At 48.4% G+C, this 21081-nt stretch overlaps 1 protein-coding gene across 5 annotated transcripts in view; it reads right to left on the bottom strand.

Moving 5' to 3' along the window:
- The window catches only part of lrch4 (leucine-rich repeats and calponin homology (CH) domain containing 4), a 69633-nt gene extending 51686 nt beyond the window's left edge, over positions 1-17947 (bottom strand). For 4 of the 5 annotated variants that reach the window (XM_030083930.1, XM_030083938.1, XM_030083946.1 and 1 more), the window contains exon 1: positions 17577-17947. In XM_030083930.1, the coding sequence (XP_029939790.1) occupies positions 17577-17748 (172 nt within the window). In that variant the 5' untranslated portion in view covers positions 17749-17947. The remainder of the gene's footprint in view (positions 1-17576) is intronic. The other variant, XM_030083961.1, reaches the window with a different exon arrangement.
- Between the last annotated feature and the right edge of the window lie 3134 nt (positions 17948-21081).

Genomic DNA, 21081 nt, shown 5'->3' with positions numbered 1-21081 from the left:
GAGTTAGAGCGACAACTAGAGCGAATGGCGCTTTCCCACCAACCCAGTCGCTGAGGCGCTTCTCATACACCACTGCTGCAAGCCACAGGGAGACACTCCAGAGAGAGAGAGAGAGAGAGAGAGAGTGTGTGAGTGTGTGTGTGTGTGTGTGTGTGTGTGTGTGTGTGTGTGTGTGTGTGTGTGTGTGTGTGTGTGTGTGCACCTTTGACCTTCCTGAGGGAAGCTGTTGTGTTCAGTAGGAAGGGGGAGGAGACAGTTCTCTGTCCCTGCAGGCTGACTCCATCCAACCTTCTTTTTCTCATTCTGCAGCTTACAAACACACACACACACACACGTTTGTATTTCTATCCTTGTGGGGACCTTCCATTGACTCCCATTCATGTCTAGCCCCTAACCCTGACCCTTACCCTGACCCTGACCCAGACCAAAACACAGCCTAACCCTTAAGAAATGTTTTTGACCTTTTACTTTTTCAGTAACAACAACATGGTCAAGAAAACACTGTTTCCCCTCATGGGGACCCAAAACATGTCCCCACGAGGCACATCGTGCAGGTTTTCCTATGCTTGTGGGGACATTTGGTCCCCACAAGCATAGGAAAACCCGCACACACACACACACACACACACACACACACACACACACACACACACACACACACACACACACACACACACACACACACACACACACACACACACAGCAAACTGCTGCCAGCACTCACGTCTCCTTCAGTGAGATGAACCGCTCAGTCCTCCTTGCTGTGCCTCATGATTACCGCCCTTTACTTCACAGTACGTGAGTCAGCGAACCTGAACACACTCATTCTCAGATGATACACATCAGCAGCACCCTGCACCACCCTACACCACCCTGCCCCAGACATGCAAAAACAGGAATTAGACTCTGACAAATGTCTCTGCAGGGTGGAATGAGACGTCAGTGAGCCACAGTGAGCCAGCCGCTATCCTGATCAGTGTGGTCCCTGTTCTGTTCAGGTTTAGAATCAGGTATTAAAGGCTTTCACCAACCCTGTTCCATCAGAACCTGTTCCCTCAGAGCCCCCGCTGCCTCAGAGTAGGGCTAAGTACCGTTTAACAGTACCTCAGTGGTACTGACCGAAAAACTTCGGTAAATACTGGTACTGAACAGGAGACGTGCGTACGGGTATCAGTTCCGGTTCTTACAGTGGTTGCGCGGTCGATAAACATGCTGGGAGCCTGGCGTCTGTTTATTTCCTCCAACTACTTGTCCCAATCCCCGTGCGGAAACGGTTCAGTTCTTCACTTTTACTGGAAAAACGCTGCATCGCATCATTGAACATATCACCACGTCTCGCCGACTCACACTCAGAGAGCCTGCAGCGCTGCAGCCCTTCTTCCTCTGTGGTGTCTGTGTAAAATAAGGTTGAACAGGCAAACAGCACACCTATAGGGATGGGAATCGAGAACCGATTCTTTTGTAGAACCGGTTCCTCATAATCGTTTGGCTGTCTCCTTAACGATTCCGCTATCGATTCCACTGTGTGCGTGACGACGTATCATACACGGAGTGCATGGACAGCAGCCACGGGGCAGCTGAGGTCCGCTCTGGCGCCGCTTCAGAGCCGGACCGGAAACTTTCAGCAAGGACCCTATTTTTCCTCACTCCGGAGCCGCTGCTTCAATCTAAACAGAAACAAGTCGGTGCCAGATGGAAAGTAGTTACGTGTTCCAAAATCTGTGATTTCAAAATAAAATCTGTGTCACGTTTTTGCCGTGACATTGTTTTTTTGTGATTCTGGTAGAATATATGCCAAACAACGCGATCTAATCATTATCTGCATTAGGAGAATGACCGATGTTGTTCTTACTCATTGTAGGAAAGTCAAACACACCAAATTTCACAAAACAAAGCTCCATGACCGGAGCGGCTGTGTTGCCAGATTGGGTGGATTTCTGCACAATCAAGCATCTTTTGAACCAGAGGTGGGTTGATGGAATGGCTATGTGTTTGTGACGTGTTTTTTTTAAATGCAAATCCAGTTTTTACGGGTTTAACATGCATTCTCTACAGAGATGGAGGTTTGGACTGCTTTCTATTGTTGGACGGTTTTAATATTATATCTGGGGCAGATCTGGCAACCTCCATCAGCTGACAGCAGACACACAGAGGCTGTGTCAGTGACAGAGCTGCAGAGCTGGACCAGACAGGGGCATCCAGTGTGAGGCCGGTGGAATCTGGTTTGGAGCTTTCCAGCCTGGCGTCAGGAAGAAGCTCCAGAGTTTGACTGTTTTTCACATGAAAAGATGAAACTGGGGCGACTGGCAGCTGCAAAGTTTTCATGACATGGATATTTTTTTCTTCTGTTCAGGCTGAAGATATTAAAGAGTTAATGCAAACACCCCATTTGTATTGTTTCATTTCTCACTCAATGAGAATCGATAAGGAATCGTATCGATAGGCAGTATCGGTAATGGAATCGGAATCACTAAATTCTTAACAATTCCCATCCCTACACACCTAGTGGCATGAAGTGCAAATGCACTTCCCTCAGAGCCCCCGTTCCCTCAGAGCCCCCGTTCCCTCAGAGCCCCCGTTCCCTCAGAGCCCCCGTTCCCACAGAGTCCCCGTTCCCTCAGAGCCCCCGTTCCCTCAGAGCCCCCGTTCCCACAGAGCCCCCGTTCCCTCAGAGCCCCCGTTCCCTCAGAGCCCCCGTTCCCTCAGAGCCCCCGTTCCCACAGAGCCCCCGTTCCCACAGAGCCCCCGTTCCCTCAGAGCCCCCGTTCCCTCAGAGCCCCCGTTCCCACAGAGCCCCCGTTCCCTCAGAGCCCCCGTTCCCTCAGAGCCCCCGTTCCCTAAGAGCCCCCGTTCCCACAGAGCCCCCGTTCCCTAAGAGCCCCCGTTCCCTCAGAGCGTCCTTCAGACTCCTTTAAAAAGAACGTATTAAAAAAAACAGTTTAGTTTACAGTTTGAAAGATATGAATGTTCGTGTCAGCAGCTGTAAGGTCTTCACAGCTACAAGGTACTGGACTTTGCAGCTTCAAATCCAGATTCATGTCAACAACCAGGATTCTGTGTAATCCTCTTTTCACCGAGGTGAGGCCAAGGTACTTCCTGTAATCCGACTTCACCCAGTTTGCAGCGTTGAGGTTTACTCTGCTCAAAGACACCAGAGTGGAGCTGAAGAGGTAAAGCTTCAGAAGGGAATCAATCCAGAGCACCTGCAGAAGGGTCAAGCTCACTGCAGTTCATAGAAACCCAGGGAGATCTCAAGAGGACCAAAACAGAACACCATCATAAAAATCCACAAAGAAAATCCAAAGTTCTGCTTGCTTTATTGCAGTAGTACCAGTACACACAGTCAGGCATCATTCCAACAAACCTGAACAAGTACTTCTTTTTTTAGTCAGCGCTTTTAAACATTGTGCCATTTTTAACCATGGCTCTGCTCCTCAAAAACAAGAAATGACTTTAGTGTCCTTCAATGTCCTTCAGTGTCCTTCCACCTCCTGATCTGAAACGGTCTTCGCCATGCGTCTCACTGGGCTGTCAACATTTACTATGTTTTCTACAGCTGTTACCAGGACTTCTGGCCATGGTCTTTTTCTACTGCACTTATGTGATATTGCCACAAGAGGGTTCTCTTTTCATTTAAACGCCTTCTAATCATTCTAATCAAAATTAAATCAAAAACATTCCAGTAGTTATCAGACAGAAACATCGATTCCATCCTTCGCCACTGCCTGCCCAGTTCCATCGTTTCAGCTGTTAAAGCTTCTGATATGTTCACTACAGGCTTTCTCACGTTTGTTCCATTTGTTGTATATTCTCGATATCGGCGTGACGTCACGCACCATGTGACCTTCCTTAGTTATCAGTTCAAAGGAGGGGCAAACAACGTGGAAGAGACCGTTACCATGACGACCGTAAGGGCTTGCACGGTTATTAAAACTTTCAGCGTTCTGTTGTGCAGCAGCACAAGTTTATTACTGGTCACTGGTGCCAGGTGTGGCTCACCAGTGTCAGGATGGGCCGAAGCCTGAAGCTTTCAGCAAGATATAAGGCAGAGCTTCACGTGGTCGGCTGGATTTGTGTCCATACAAGAACACAGCTGATTCCTGGCTAAATAATCCAAAACAGTGGCCTAGTCTGGGTTCCCAGATGTGAAGCACTACCTCATCAAAGCTCCTGGTCAGTACAGATGCTGCTATAAAAGGTGTCTGTTTAAAAAAATGTATTTGACGAACGCAGTTTGATTAAAATGAGGACACTAACAAGCTAGCGTTAGCTCGCCTGCTAGCGCTTGTTTGTTACCACGCTTAAAGGAACAGGCTCATGTCCTGGCTCGCCAGACTGTCTCTCCATGGGCAGAGATACACGGGGAAACATGTATTTCTTTAAGTCTTTATATGTGTGTAATACATACAGTCAGTCTGACATGCCAGGCTAACAGGCTAACAGGCTAACAGGCTCAGCTCACATCCACCCATATCGTCTAGAAACAGAAATGGCAGCTCTAAACTTTCCATTCTTTCCTGTTACAAAGTGTGCAGAACCAACATACGTGTAGTCTGATTTCGGCAGCCAGTTTTCCCGGTGCTTTGCTGTCGGCGGTTCTGTTTATAGCCAACAGCCACTTCCTCCTCCTCTCTGGTTCAGCAGCCTCGCTCGGTATCAATAAAAGGACAAGTGAGACTGTGGAGCTACATTATTGGTGCAGTTTAACACACAACAACTCTTTGCCATCTTTTATATATCTATATCTCTCAATCTATAACAAATACTGAGCAAGAGCAAACTCCACACGAACTCCGCCTGTAGCACTGTCCGTGACTGTTAGCCCCCTCGCACTGGTTGCTAAGGACCGCGCACACCCGGATGTGCTTAGTTCCCCGGATGTCCGCGGTCGAGAATAAAATCTCTCATGCTAGCCTTTGAACCGTTAACGGTAGCAAAGGACAGCTAGCTAGCTAGCCAGCTACTCAGTGGCAGCAGCGTCTCTCACTCCAGCTTGTTGGGCTGTTTCCATGGCAACTGGTCTCTGCTGTTGTAAACCAGCTTTTCCTGACTCAGCCTCCCCCCAGCAGTGCTTGCTCTCAGCCTCCACCCAGCAGGATTCCCACCCAGCCTCCCCCCAGCAGGATTCCCACCCAGCCTCCACCCAGCAGGATTCCCACCCAGCCTCCCCCCAGCAGGATTCCCACCCAGCCTCCCCCCATTCCCACCCAGCCTCCCCCCAGCAGGATTCCCACCGAGCTTCCCCCAGCAGGATTCCCACCCAGCCTCCACCCAGCAGGATTCCCACCCAGCCTCCCCCCAGCAGGATTCCCACCCAGCCTTCCCCCATTCCCACCCAGCCTCCCCCCAGCAGGATTCCCACCGAGCTTCCCCCAGCAGGATGCCCACCCAGCTTCCCCCCAGCAGGATTCCCACCCAGCCTCCCCCCAGCAGGATTCCCACCCAGCCTCCACCCAGCAGGATTCCCACCCAGCCTCCCCCCAGCAGGATTCCCACCCAGCCTCCCCCCAGCACGATTCCCACCCAGCCTCCACCCAGCAGGATTCCCACCCAGCCTCCCCCCAGCAGGATTCCCACCCAGCCTCCCCCCAGCACGATTCCCACCCAGCCTCCCCCCAGCAGGATTCCCACCGAGCTTCCCCCAGCAGGACACCCACCCAGCCTCCCCCCAGCAGGATTCCCACCCAGCCTCCCCCCAGCAGGATTCCCACCCAGCCTCCCCCCAGCAGGATTCCCACCCAGCCTCCCCCCAGCAGGATGCCCACCCAGCCTCCCCCCAGCAGGATTCCCACCCAGCCTCCCCCCAGCAGGATTCCCACCCAGCCTCCCCCCAGCAGGATGCCCACCCAGCCTCCCCCCAGCAGGATTCCCACCCAGCCTCCCTCCAGCAGGATTCCCACCCAGCCTCCCCCCAGCAGGATGCCCACCCAGCCTTTTTTTTCTAAAAGGTTCTGACTTGCTGTAACTGCTGTAACACCCCTACTTCAAACTGATGTTCACTCCTCAGGACAGAACTGGGCCCGGCCAGTTCACTGCACACATCAGACCAACACCACACCGAGTGCCGTCAGCCCTCATCCTCAACCACCCATCTGGACCGGCTTCAACGCCTGACCAGGACCCGGCTTCTGGCCGGACTGACAGCTGCTAAAAACTCGCAGCAAACCTCCACACTCACGTTCCCTCCGAACATGGGTGTTAACATATCTGGTCAATGCCTACTTGGAGTTGTCAACAGCTGGAGTCCCCGGAGCGAAGCAGTCGGCAGTAGAGGCTTGGTCCTCAGTCCGGACTCCTCCCAGGTCTGCAGATACTTCAGCTACTGACAGGCCACTGGTGGATCCAAGGGGTGGACGGTTTAAGGGCTCCTTTTTTTCTTCATTTTGTCTCTTCTTTTATTCAATTGGGGTCGTTTGTCTGTGTGATATGCCACCAATACTTTCTAATTTTCTGACCAATTCTACCGCTACTTCAAGATTTCTGTGGTAGACACGCTGACTAACAGAATGTTAGCAGTCGCTGTATTTTTGTTAAAACATTAATTTGCCCTCTAAAATAAAATAAATATTTGATCACAAAAACTAGAGCTGTCAGCATTAATCACCATTAGATTGATGTAATCCATAACACCTTAGTATTAATCATAGTTTTAATCTGAAGCCTTGCTGTCCTTTCTACTCACTTGTTCTGCAGTAAATCTGGCGGTGATGAAGTATTCAGGGTGAGGGAACTGGAGGAGGAATTCAGGAAGATGGTAAAGCTGGCAAAAACCAACTACAAAAACAAAGGGGAGCAAAAACTCACATCAGGAATAGGGTTGGGCGGTTTCCAGATTTTGATACCATCATACCGTCTCCACATTTTACCCTGGTATCCGGTATTACCATGACTAATTACAAAATCATAACTCAAGGCTCAGACAGCATCACCAAACTGCTGGCTTGTCCCTACACCGCTCAGAAACTGAAAACCAACCACTAATAATGAAAGAACAACAACATAATGTGCAAAATATTAACAACTTTTACTAGCAACACCTTAAAAAGTGCAAATACAACAAACAATTAGCATAAACCATCTAGAACAGTTTTTGCGCACACATCAGTTAAATTCAATCACCTTCGTATTGCACAATTTACAAACGGCCTGGTCAGCACACCGCTCTTCCTTCTCCTTAGCTCGAAACCCGAAATACTGCCGGTCCGCTGCAGTCCTGGTCTTCTTTGGGACCAGGTCAGGGCGTGACTCACCATCTCTCTCTCTCTCTCTCTCTCTCTCTCTCTCTCTCTCTCTCTCTCTCTCTCTCTCTCTCTCTCTCTCTCTCTCTCTCTCTCTCTCTCTCTCTCTCTCTCTCTCTCTCTCTCTCTCTCTCTCTCTCTCTCTCTCTCTCTCTCTCTCTCTCTCTCTCTCTCTGCCACGTGACGATGTCATGTTCATAAAATTCATCAAAAGTCTCAAACTAAACTACTGCGGAAGTAAAACTGAAAATTCAACCACCTATAAGTGCTGTTGGACAAAGAATCATTTTAGGCATTGAATAAATAATATTTTATATTTAATCCTGATCTTCTACACAAGTGTGATGCATTTTTTTTCAACGACGGTATTGAAACTGATGCCGTTGGTTTTGAAAGAAACCACCGGTATACCTTATTACCGCCCAACCCTAATCAGGAAAAGCGAGGGAGGCATGGCAGGGGTTGAACAATATGATGGACAGAGCCCCAAAACCTGCAGCAGCGAGCTGGCCAGACCCCGCATCCTCTGCAGAAGAACTCAACACCTTCTTCACTCGGCTTAACAGCAGCAGCACACCAATCACCTGTCCCTGCCCACCCGCCATCTCTCTCCAAGAAGAAGCCCTCATCACTGATGAGCAGCTGGAGACCTCCGTCCTGAACAGTCGACCCTCACGAGGCCTCTGGTCCTGACGGGCTCAGAGACTGCTCCACTCAGCCGGGTGGAGCTCTCACCAGACTGTTCCAGCTTCTTCTGGATTCCGGGTGCGTTCCATACTCTGTGGAGGGAATCTATCATCATACCTATTCCCAAAAAAACTCAGCCTTAAAGAACTGAAGGACTACAGACCAGTGGCACTGACCTCTGTGCTTTGGAAATGCATGGAGCGAGTGGTGGGGCACTGCCTGTCAGGCATGCTGACCACAAACTGGACCCCCTTCAGTTCGCCGACAAGGCAAAACGTGGAGGAGAGGACGCATGCCGCACGCTGCTCCATACTGCCACTAAACAGCTGGACTCTGCACATCCCCACACCAAGATTCTATTCATGGACTTCTCTGCTTTAATACTGTACACACAGGCACAATGCTGCACCACCCTCACATCTTCAGGGTCACCCGACACTGACTCTATGGATTCAGAGTTTTTTACAGGACAGCCAGCAGCAGGTGTTTTTAAACGGTCTTAAATCCAGCAAGTTGACTTTAAACCCAGGTGTCCCTCAAGGTGGTGTTTTATCTCCCACCTCTTTTCTGTGTACACCAACAGCACCAGCTGTACCAGTGCAGGAACGACTCCTCTTCAATATGCTGATGACATGGCTCTGGTGCTCAGCTGCCGGACAGCGCTGCGCTGACCCGCTACCATGACACACTCAACAACCTGACTCCAGTTTTTCATAGGAACTCACTTGAGCGTAACATCTCAAAAACAAAGGAGTTGTGCTGTGGGGGCAGGGGTACAGCCCTCAGTATCCAGGGTCAGCCTGTGGGGCAGGCTGGGAACAGAGATGACACCAGCCTATCTTTTGGAAATCATGCTGATTCAGTTTATAAAAAAGCACAGCAGCGCCTTCACCTGCTGAGGAAACTAAGAACTTTTAATGTCAGCAGAAGTATTTTAACCCTGGTGTACACCTCACTCACTGAATCCATCCTCACTTTCACCATTTCGTCCTGGTACAGCCCCCTCAGCACCAAACGCAAAACAAAACTCTCTCGTATCGTCAGTCAGGCCAGCAAAAGCACTGGTTCACCACAAACTCAAATCTCTGAAGTGTTTTACCGCTCTGTGATCAGGAAGGCCCCCCTGATCACAGAGGACCCTCTCCCCCCTTCATCACTCCTTCCAGTTACCGCCACCAAAGGACCACTGGCCCGCAAACACGTTTACAAAAAATCTTTTATTCCCACTGCAATAGCCACCCCGAACAAAATAAAACAGACACTGAGCACCACATGCTCATTTTTATCAGCTGCTGTTTCTTTTAACATCTCTTTAGATGTTTGCCTGTGAGCTTGCGTCTTAGTGTGTTTTTGTAACATATATATTTGTATTGCTGGAGTCTGTCAAAGAAGAATCCTGTCACAACTTGGGACAGACAATAAAGTCTATCCATCCATCCATCTATCTATCTATCTCTCTCTCTCTCTATCTATCCATCTATCTAAGTAGAGCTACAGGACTCTGAACCTCCAGACGCTTCAGCTGACAAGTCAACATGGAACTTTGTAACTATTACCAGAGTACCTCCACCCAACCAGCTCCACCCTCAGCCTCCACCTCCACCCAACCAGCTCCACCCTCAGCCTCCACCTCCACCCAACCAGCTCCACCCTGAGCCTCCACCTCCACCCAACCAGCTCCACCCTCAGCCACCACCTCCACCCAACCAGCTCCACCCTGAGCCTCCACCTCCACCCAACCAGCTCCACCCTCAGCCACCACCTCCACCCAACCAGCTCCACCCTGAGCCTCCACCTCCACCCAACCAGCTCCACCCTGAGCCTCCACCTCCACCCAACCAGCTCCACCCTGAGCCTCCACCTCCACCCTACTACCTATAAACTGAGCCTCCACCCTAAACACCCAGGTGCAGCCAAAGCACCTTAGCCAATCAGCCTCAGGGTCCACGTACCTGTGTTTATGTGTGTGTGTGTGTGTGTGTGTTGTATCAGAAAAAAAAGGTATATATTTGCATATGGGTAGCAATGCACAAATAAAGCAATTCCTCCCATGAGCTCAGCTATGGAGCAATGAAAACCGCCATGATTGATAGGTATCATGTTAACCAGCAGAACTGACAGGATCAATACTGGGCTCTGCTCGGTGCTCGGTGTGTTGAAGCAGGGAGAGTACCAGAACATGCTGGACAGGGGTTCTCCAGGCGGAGGGTTCTCCAGGAACAGGACTGAAGAACACCAGTTGGATTCCTTTGGTTAATGAATACTGAGAAATAGCTGTACCTTGTTAAGTAAGAAGTAGCTACAAAGTGAGGGAAAAATATGCATCAAAAACCATAATAATGGTTGAATAATCTAATCATTGCTCTCTGAATGGCAATGGAATCGAACCGCGAGGTGCCTCGTGCCTACACTGCGCTACGTGACCCAGGAAAGCTGTGGCTACACGTGGCTCAACAGTGTCTTTAAGGCTGAGTCACAGCGGCCGTGTCTAAGAATTTCCTAGTGCAGGCATAGTTTCTTAACCTTGCCGGCAGGCTGAATTCTCGCGGTATTTGTTCTCACACACCACGAGAATCCATCTTGTGCCGCTCGGGCTTGTACTGCTCGGGATCAGGCTTTTTTCAGCCGGACCAATCGCGCTCGGATTTTTTTCGGTCAGACCAATCAGGCGCCGTTTAGGGCGAGACATAAAGCTTTGAAGGAAGCAGGAAGTGACGGACTGCTAATAATATTAGCATGGTTAGCGAAAACAATGGATATCCCGACAGCGATTAAATCTGTTTTGGATGAATCCTCTATTGCGTCTTTGAAAAACGATCAGCAAGGTTTTTTCTTTGCAGTGATTGGCTGAAACTAAACATGGTTATGCGGCGCACTGTGTCCCTCGTCCAATGAAGGCAAAGAGTTCTGCAGCAAGTCCCTCCTTCCCCGAACGGATTCACCCAGTCAAATCCCAGATTGACATGTGAAGCAGTTCATTGCTGCTCATGTCAACATGGCTTCTGCCAGGTTAATAGTTTCTACCTGTGACTCAGAGGACTAGGGCTGAGCCGTATGACCTAAAATTCATATCACGATATAAACTAAATCCCTTCACGGTATAAATGTTGCGGTGTCAAACTTATAACGAAGTGTTTCTGAATGGGCTTTGTAGTTGTATAATTCACCTGCATTTGCACTTCATGCCACTAGGGGTGCTGTTTACATGTTCAACCTTATTTTTACACAGACACCACAGAAGAAGAAGGCCGCTGAAGCCAGGCTCTCTCTTTGCATGTTGGTAGAAAGAGTGTTAGCCGGCAAAGACGAGACCAGAAGAAGCTGTAACGTGTTCAATGATGCGATGCTCCGATTTTCAGTAAAACTGAAGGATTGAACGACATTTTCCACACATCTTACTGACGTAGTAGCAGTTAAACTGTATCAGGTGAGATGACGGTATGATGGCAGAGCGCAAATCTCTACCGTGGCCAACTTTATATTGCTTCTACCGTGCAGCCCTCGGAAGGTACCTGAACTGCAGCAGGATGGATGCAGGAAGTTCTTTCACACCATCACAGAGCCTATACTGTTGACACATATCTACTGATTGATAATGACTCTGCTGACATTTTATTGTAATGGTGCAAAATAAAAGTCTCAACTCTGGCCGTTAACATTTTGGTCTGTGAATGTTTAGTTCCTTGTAAAATGGGACCAAAAACGATGCACTATCAGCTCATCATCAAGCTCTGCACAAGCCTGATAATGATCCTGATCATTTCAGTCAGCTGTGCTGGATGAGGGCAACATCTAAAATAGGGCTGCAGCTATCGATTATTTTAGTAATCGATTAATCTATCGATTAATTTGGTCGATTAATCGATTAATCGGATAATACATATATATTTATACACATTTTTTTAAACATTTTTTATTTTATTCTGGCAAGCATAAAACTCACCACGGACAAAAAAATGAACTACTAGTAATGCTTGCAGTAACATTTATCAAGCTGCACAGGAACACTCATTGCTAGGATGAACATTGCACTTTAAATTCACAAATTATTTAAATAAAAGATAAAGTACCTGAGAGAGGGCTAAGGCCTTACCTTCATTATAAAAAAAAATGCACATGAAAGCTGATTATTAAAGAACTCTTCAAGTACGGCAGGCAGTATTCAGTATTATCAAACAATTCCTATTGATATTAATTTCTATCTGTCTTGTGCAAAAAACCAACAAAAACAATAACACTCAGGCTGAGTCCAAAACAGCACATTCACCTTTTCAAACTGACAGCTGCCCTAAAATTTTAAAGTGCATTCAAAGGAGAGCACAACAGCAATTTCAGAATACAGTCACTTTTTTTTTAAGAATGGACGTGGTGCTGTTATAAGCTCTGCTTCCCAGCTCCGCTTGGCAGTGCAAACTTTACACCGAGCTCTTCCCTTTTTTTCATTTAAAGGAGCTGTGTCATGCAAAATTCACTTTTTGTATGTTTTAACCTTGTTATATAGTTATGTTCTCACCAAAAACACCCCAAAGTGTTTTTTTCCTTCGTGCCTGTGTGTTTGAGCTTTCCTCCTTGTTCTGCTGCTCAGAGAGGCAGCCCCTCCCACCGTGAAAACGCTCTGTTTTCCCACGTTGACGTCACACGGTGAAGATGTCTCCCCTGAGCCCCCCCCCCCCCCAGGCCCTCGGCAATCAGCATTGCTGCTTTTTTCTAACTCTGATTACGGAGATAAACTTTAACCATCGTCTGAAAGCAACAGTCAAGCAAGAGCAAGAGTCTGAAGGGTCTGGAGGGTCTGAAGGGTCTGAAGGGTCTGGAGGGTCTGGAGGGTCTGGAGGGTCTGAAGGGTCTGGAGGGTCTGGAGGGTCTGAAGGGTCTGGAGGGTCTGGAGGGTCTGGAGGGTCTGAAGGGTCTGAAGGGTCTGGAGGGTCTGGAGGGTCTGGAGGGTCTGGAGGGTCTGAAGGGTCTGGAGGGTCTGGAGGGTCTGAAGGGTCTGAAGGGTCTGAAGGGTCTGGAGGGTCTGGAGGGTCTGAAGGGTCTGAAGGGTCTGAAGGGTCTGGAGGGTCTGGAGGGTCTGGAGGGTCTGGAGGGTCTGAAGGGTCTGGAGGGTCTGGACGGTCTGGAGGGTCTGGAGGGTCTGGAGGGTCTGGAGGGTCTGGAGGGTCTGAAGGGTCTGGAGGGTCTGAAGGGTCTGGAGGGTCTGGAGGGTCTGGAGGGTCTGAAGGGTCTGGAGGGTCTGGAGGGTCTGGAGGGTCTGGAGGGTCTGGAGGGTCTGAAGGGTCTGGAGGGTCTGGAGGGTCTGGAGGGTCTGAAGGGTCTGAAGGGTCTGGAGGGTCTGGAGGGTCTGAAGGGTCTGGAGGGTCTGGAGGGTCTGGAGGGTCTGGAGGGTCTGAAGGGTCTGGAGGGTCTGAAGGGTCTGAAGGGTCTGGAGGGTCTGGAGGGTCTGGAGGGTCTGGAGGGTCTGGAGGGTCTGGAGGGTCTGGAGGGTCTGAAGGGTCTGGAGGGTCTGAAGGGTCTGAAGGGTCTGGAGGGTCTGAAGGGTCTGAAGGGTCTGGAGGGTCTGGAGGGTCTGAAGGGTCTGGAGGGTCTGAAGGGTCTGAAGGGTCTGGAGGGTCTGGAGGGTCTGGAGGGTCTGGAGGGTCTGGAGGGTCTGAAGGGTCTGGAGGGTCTGAAGGGTCTGGAGGGTCTGAAGGGTCTGCGCTTGGTGAGTTTCTAACAGGAAAAGATGTTTTCACGTGTCTATCCATGTAGAGAAGCTAGAGCTAAAGAGCTAAAGCTAACCTTTAGAGACGCTAACGAAGCACTGATTGGTTGAAGTAGCTGTCAGTCAAAGTCCACAGGGGGAGAGGCGGGATTTTCAGTGAAACGGAGCGTTTTCTCTTCCTGGTTTCAGAATTAGCTCTGGAAAATCTTTTATTTCACACAAAATGACTTTTCCTTTGCGCCAAAAATAAACTATTACCATGTTAATGCCATTTCTAGGGTTTGGACGAGCTAAAAAAGCAGGATACAGGCCCTTTAAAGTTGTCCCAAACTTTGGACATTTTCTCTCGTTTTCTTTGCTGTGCTTCCTCCTTTTCACCAGCATTTTCTTCATTCTGCTCTTCGACGCCCCGACGCACCGCAAAAACCCGTCTGACGCGTCGCGTCTCACCGCTGGGGGAACGCGCGTTCCCTTTTGTTTTCAATTGTATTTTGACGCAAAATTGCGTAAAGCACTTGGCGGTGTGAACGCAGCTTTATCCATTTCTGGCGTCGTTTCACCGCTGTGCTCCACCTGCTTGCTCCGACGTGTCCGTGCGTCTTACACTCTCGTGCAGAAACATGCCTGGCTTCAGTTCCGGGCGCTACACGCTGGCGGGTTCACGGTAGTTTCACTGTACACAATTAATAAACGAATCCTCGAAGCAACAGAATTTAATTCGAAGCTTTTTTATAATCGAATTATTCGATTTATTCGATGAATCGTTTCAGCCCTAATCTAAAACATGCTGGATTGCGGCCCACGAGGACCACGGTTGAGTAGCCCTGCTCTAGATAATCCAAGACAATCCACTCTGACTCTAGATAATCAGGTCTACACTCTGACTCTAGATAATCAGGTCTACACTCTGACTCTAGATAATCAGGTCTACACTCTGACTCTAGATAATCAGGTCTACACTCTGACTCTAGATAATCAGGTCTACAGTCTGACTCTAGATAATCAGGTCTACAGTCTGACTCTAGATAATCAGGTCTACACTCTGACTCTAGATAATCAGGTCTACACTCTGACTCTAGATAATCAGGTCTACAGTCTGACTCTAGATAATCAGGTCTACAGTCTGACTCTAGATAATCAGGTCTACACTCTGACTCTAGATAATCAGGTCTACACTCTGACTCTAGATAATCAGGTCTACAGTCTGACTCTAGATAATCAGGTCTACACTCTGACTCTAGATAATCAGGTCTACAGTCTGACTCTAGATAATCAGGTCTACAGTCTGACTCTAGATAATCAGGTCTACAGTCTGACTCTAGATAATCAGGTCTACACTCTGACTCTAGATAATCAGGTCTACAGTCTGACTCTAGATAATCAGGTCTACAGTCTGACTCTAGATAATCAGGTCTACACTCTGACTCTAGATAATCAGGTCTACACTCTGACTCTAGATAATCAGGTCTACAGTCTGACTCTAGATAATCAGGTCTGCACTCTGACTCTAGATAATCAGGTCTACAGTCTGACTCTAGATAATCAGGTCTACACTCTGACTCTAGATAATCAGGTCTACAGTCTGACTCTAGATAATCAGGTCTACACTCTGACTCTAGATAATCAGGTCTACACTCTGACTCTAGATAATCAGGTCTACACTCTGACTCTAGATAATCAGGTCTACACTCTGACTCTAGATAATCAGGTCTGCACTCTGACTCTAGATAATCAGGTCTGCACTCTGACTCTAGATAATCAGGTCTGCACTCTGGCTCTAGATAATCAGGTCTACACTCTGACTCTAGATAATCAGGTCTACAGTCTGACTCTAGATAATCAGGTCTACAGTCTGACTCTAGATAATCAGGTCTACACTCTGACTCTAGATAATCAGGTCTACACTCTGACTCTAGATAATCAGGTCTACACTCTGACTCTAGATAATCAGGTCTACAGTCTGACTCTAGATAATCAGGTCTGCACTCTGACTCTAGATAATCAGGTCTACAGTCTGACTCTAGATAATCAGGTCTACACTCTGACTCTAGATAATCAGGTCTACAGTCTGACTCTAGATAATCAGGTCTACACTCTGACTCTAGATAATCAGGTCTACACTCTGACTCTAGATAATCAGGTCTACAGTCTGACTCTAGATAATCAGGTCTACAGTCTGACTCTAGATAATCAGGTCTGCACTCTGACTCTAGATAATCAGGTCTGCACTCTGACTCTAGATAATCAGGTCTACACTCTGACTCTAGATAATCAGGTCTGCACTCTGACTCTAGATAATCAGGTCTACACTCTGACTCTAGATAATCAGGTCTACACTCTGACTCTAGATAATCAGGTCTACACTCTGACTCTAGATAATCAGGTCTACAGTCTGACTCTAGATAATCAGGTCTACAGTCTGACTCTAGATAATCAGGTCTGCACTCTGACTCTAGATAATCAGGTCTACAGTCTGACTCTAGATAATCAGGTCTACAGTCTGACTCTAGATAATCAGGTCTGCACTCTGACTCCTTGTTATCCAACTCTATCTGACTCTATATTACCCTGGTCTACGGACTGACCTCTATAGACTTTCATGCAAAGCTACTGCTGCAAAAACGATTATTAAATGATTATTAATGATAATTAAACGCTTATTAACTTGGTCACTGATGAGTCTGATCGTCAACGTCGTCTTGACTGGTCGACTCGTCCCAGCAGCCCGAGTGCCACTGTGGCTCCACAGGCTCAAACTGGCAGAGCCGCTCAGGAAAACACTGCACCACGGTGCTCGTCTAGCACAGGCACAGAGTGAGGAAAAATACATGAACATAGCAGAGAAGAAAGTTTGTAAGGTGGAGGTGAAGGAGGAGGAGAATAAGTTGACTGCAGACATTGGAGATTGATCTCGTACTGTTCACTACAACCCCACACTGTCAGTCCGCAAAATGAAGCATGTCTCACAGAGTCGGCCAGACAGCCCTGGGCTCCGGGAGCAACCGGAACCGGAGAGCAACCCGGGAGCAACTGGAACTGGAGAGCAACCCGGGAGCAACCGGGGAGCAACCATGGAGCAACCACGGAGCAACCCGGGAGCAACCGGAACCGGGGAGCAACCCGGGAGCAACCGGAACCGGGGAGCAACCGGGGAGCAACCGGGAGATTTTTCTTATGTAAAACATGCCATATGATGACAATGCTACCTGGTGCAGCTTGACCTGTGGAGTCAGGCTCCAGCAGTAACTGTCAGATTGGCTCTCTGGCTGCTGTGTGGTGTGACGCTGAGGAACATGAGCCTGTCTCTATCTCGTCTTCACTGGCTGGGCTCTTCCTCTTGTGAAAGCGGGGATATCCAGTTTGTCAGCGATGAGGAAGCTGCAGTCAGCCAGTGGTGAAATACGGTGACATTACAGGCCCAATCCTTTCTAAGATCAGTTCGTGCATCCATCCAACTAGCACACATGATATTACCATAATTATTAAAATAAGACTACTTTCAACACATGAAAAACACACGAAAAACAAGCACAGCACAATCTTGCTTGTTGTATTTTTTGCCATTTCCAGATCGACGGCTGACATAAAGAATCGATACTAATGATCAAACCTGAAGTAAGAGTGCCTTCAAGAACTGTAAAACCGAACATTTCCTCCAGCAGCGTTTCTGAGTCGGGACAGAGAAACAGCTGAGAGTTTCTCGGTGGTCTGACATGGAACTACAACTACTTCACTGCTGCATCACATCCGTCTGAAAGGATGGATAATATGAAAATAATAATGCGCTTCCTTGGAGCCGAGCCGGGCCGGCAATGGGCCGGGGGCCGTGTGTTGGACCCCGCTGTGGCTCGCTGAAAGAGGGAAGAGGCAGGTGGCGATAAAACAAAAGGCTGCCGTCGCGGTAAGAGCCCGGCTCCGGGCAGCGGCGGGGCGGCTCCGGGGACACGCACCTGCATGGGTGACGTCGGACAGGTCGTAGTTCCGGGCGCTGCGGGGGAACTCCTTCAGCTTGCGGTTGGATAAGTTGAGAGCGCCGCTCGCCGCAGCCTCGTCCAGCGCCTTCTCCACGCTCCGGCTGGCCGCTACTGTGGCCGGCAGCTGGGCTCCATCCCCAGCGGCCATCAAACCGACAGGTCTGCCCCGCTTTAGCTCGCTTCAGACCGGCCGCCTGCTCTCATAGCCCGCGGGTCCGCGAGGAGGTTCACCGGGGGCCCGGGAAACTTGTGTCCGGGGGAAATAATCCAGGATCGGTGCGATCGAGAGAGAAAAGTCAGTTCACACAACGGGAAGGACCGGGGCTGTCAGTCTCACAGGAAGTTCATGTGAGGGGCGGGGCTTGAGCTCTCCGACAGGAACACCGCTCCTGCCTTCAAAATAAGAGCACAGCTCATACGTCACAGACAAGCGTCCTGCTGTTTTTTACTGAAGTCTCAGAACAACTCGAACATCGAATGGACAAAGGACAGCAAAGGAAAAAGCAAATAACAAATGAAAAACACTCACCAAAAAGATACAAAGAAAAGCAAAGACAACAAAAGAAAAAAAAACAGCTTATATGTAAATTTGCAGGGCCAAAAGAATGTGGGATCGATTCTGGATGTAAACCACAAAGGGAAAGGTTGACATCAATATTCTGTTTAAACTAATGTAAAGGCACTTGTCTTGGATAGAACCTGTGAAGCAGCTTAAAAGATGCTTCTTTGTTTTTTGCTGGTTAAAAGAAACTTCTGATTCTGTCAGATTCTTCAGATTCTGTCCCACTCAATTACATGAACAAATTTACATTGCAGAGAAGGAGACTAGATCTGCCTGAAACAAGGATCTGATTTCAGCATTGTAACATTTATAGGAGGAGAAACACATTTTACCTAATGGAACCTGAGTTGGGTCAGAGGGAGACACTACTAATGGCAAGGAGATATGTACTGACTTAGACAGCAAACAGAGACCAGAAGAACCAAACAGCATCAAACACAACAGAACATTCTTTTGGACTTACTGGAACTTTGCAAGGAATTCCGAATAACTGCATAGTAACCCATGTTTATTAAAACTGACTAACTAGTAAAATACCATTGTTAAGCCATCTATTATAAAATAAAGACTTGTTTTTATAAACAATACTAGAATTGTTCCAGATATAACACCTCTGTGGAGAAAAGTTGTGTTTGTACAACAGAGACCAGGCTAGAAGAACCTGCTGATGGAAGATAGAAAGTTTAGTGGTATTCTTTGAACAACTGCAGAGTAGAACGCATTTTAGTCCACCTGTGGGAATACATGATGAAAGATAAAATTCCAAATGGAAGTAGGGTTTTTGAGATGTTGTTTGATCCAGTTTATTACCTCCGCCAAGGAGGTTTTGTAATCACGTCGGTTTGTTGGTTTGTTGGTTGGTTGGTTGGTTTGTTAGCAACATTACGGAAAAAGTAATAGATGGATTGCAATGGAACTTTGTGGAAAGGGGGGTCTTGGGCTAACTTAGAATCCATTAAATTTTGGTGATGTCCAGATCACTGTCTGGATCCAGGAAGTTTTTAAAGGATTCTTTATCATTGAGAGATAGGGAGTCTTTCACAGAGTTGGGCAGGCCCGCCGACAGGGGGGACAAACGGGTCTGTTGTCCTGGGCCCAGGGGAGAACGCACTGGACGTGGAACGCACACGGAGTTTCTGATGGCCTCCCATGTTAACCTGTCTGACTGCCGCACACAACGCGCAGGGGAGCGCTGCGGCTCGCGCTCTGCAGCGCCCGCTCCGCTTCATTCTATTTTTCACGTGAGCCGCAGGGGAGCGCTGAGAGCACCATTTGTGAAGCTGAATCAAGCAGTTTGGACCAGACAGGAAGCTGGAAACAGAAAAGGCAAAAGAATCCGGTCAGTTTTCCAAATAAAATAAATTAAATGACGATTAGTTACAGACGGTGTTGCTCGTCCGTCTATAATTTGTCACTTGGGTCTAATCAACAGAGAGATGGACACACACACAGACATACGCACCCAATCAAACACACACACACACACACTCACACACACACTCAGCGACAGAAATTCACGTGATGCAGAAAAAAAGAGAACAGGAGTAGAAAAAGTCTCTCCACAGGTCACCAAAACACACACATCCATACTGGAAGAGGTAGTATTGTTGTCGGTGACTGATTTGACCTGTGACCTGCGGAGGTCTGCACTCTGAGTGCCAAATTCTAGTTACCTCCGCCAGGAGGTTATGTAATCACATCGGTTTGTTGGTTTGTTGGTTGGTTGGTTTGTTAGCAAGATCACGGAAAAAGTAATTGACGGATTGCAATGAAACTTTGTGGAAAAGTGGGTTTTGGGCTAACTTAGAATCCATTAAATTTTGGATGATGATATGGATCATCACAATTTTTTTTAAGGATTCTTTATCATTGACCGATAGGGTGTACCGCCCAGCGGAACTTTAGTTTTAGTTCCTAGTCTGACCTGTTTCATGGACGGAACAGTCGCGCAGCCACACGACAAAATCGCCACAAGTTGGCTCCTCTTCAAAACTTGATGAGAGCTTCGTCTGTAAGCGATTTCACCTGATGTTGGACTGTTTGTTTCCTTTGTTATGCATCTCTGCATGTCCGTCATTGTGTTGTTTTTTATTGCTGAGTTACGTTAGGGTGACGACTTTCATTTGACCAGTGTAGCACTGTATCTATCCAGCAGAGGGCCTCAGTACTACGTCTTAAAGGAGCTGTATCATGCAAAATTCACTTTTTGTATGTTTTAACCTTGTTATATAGTTATGTACTCACCAAAAACACCTCCAAAGCGTTTTTTCCTTCCGGCCTGTACATTTGAGCTTTCCTCGTTGTTGTGCTGCTCAGAGAGGCAGCCCCTCCCCCACCGTGAAAACGCTCTGTTTTCCCACGTTCACGACACACGGTGAAGATGGCTCCCCTGAGCCCCCCTCCCCCAGGCCCTCAACAATCAGCGTTGCTGCTTTTTTCTAACTCTGATTACGGAGATAAACTTTAACCATCGTCTGAAAGCAACAGTCAAGCAAGAGCAAGAGTCTGAAGGGTCTGAAGGGTCTGAAGGGTCTGGAGGGTCTGGAGGGTCTGGAGGGTCTGAAGGGTCTGGAGGGTCTGGAGGGTCTGAAGGGTCTGGAGGGTCTGGAGGGTCTGAAGGGTCTGAAGGGTCTGGAGGGTCTGGAGGGTCTGGAGGGTCTGGAGGGTCTGGAGGGTCTGGAGGGTCTGAAGGGTCTGGAGGGTCTGAAGGGTCTGAAGGGTCTGGAGGGTCTGGAGGGTCTTGAGGGTCTGGAGGGTCTGAAGGGTCTGGAGGGTCTGAAGGGTCTGAAGGGTCTGGAGGGTCTGAAGGGTCTGGAGGGTCTGGAGGGTCTGGAGGGTCTAAACTATTACCATGTTAATGCCATTTCTCGGGTTTGGACGAGCTAAAAAAGCAGGATACAGACCCTTTAAATTGAATAC

The sequence above is a fragment of the Salarias fasciatus genome, chromosome 3 (assembly GCF_902148845.1).
Source record: "Salarias fasciatus chromosome 3, fSalaFa1.1, whole genome shotgun sequence".
Classification (NCBI taxonomy): Eukaryota; Metazoa; Chordata; class Actinopteri; order Blenniiformes; family Blenniidae; genus Salarias; species Salarias fasciatus.
The sequence above is the reverse complement of the archived record's forward strand: the minus strand, read 5'-3'. Positions and strand labels throughout refer to the sequence as shown.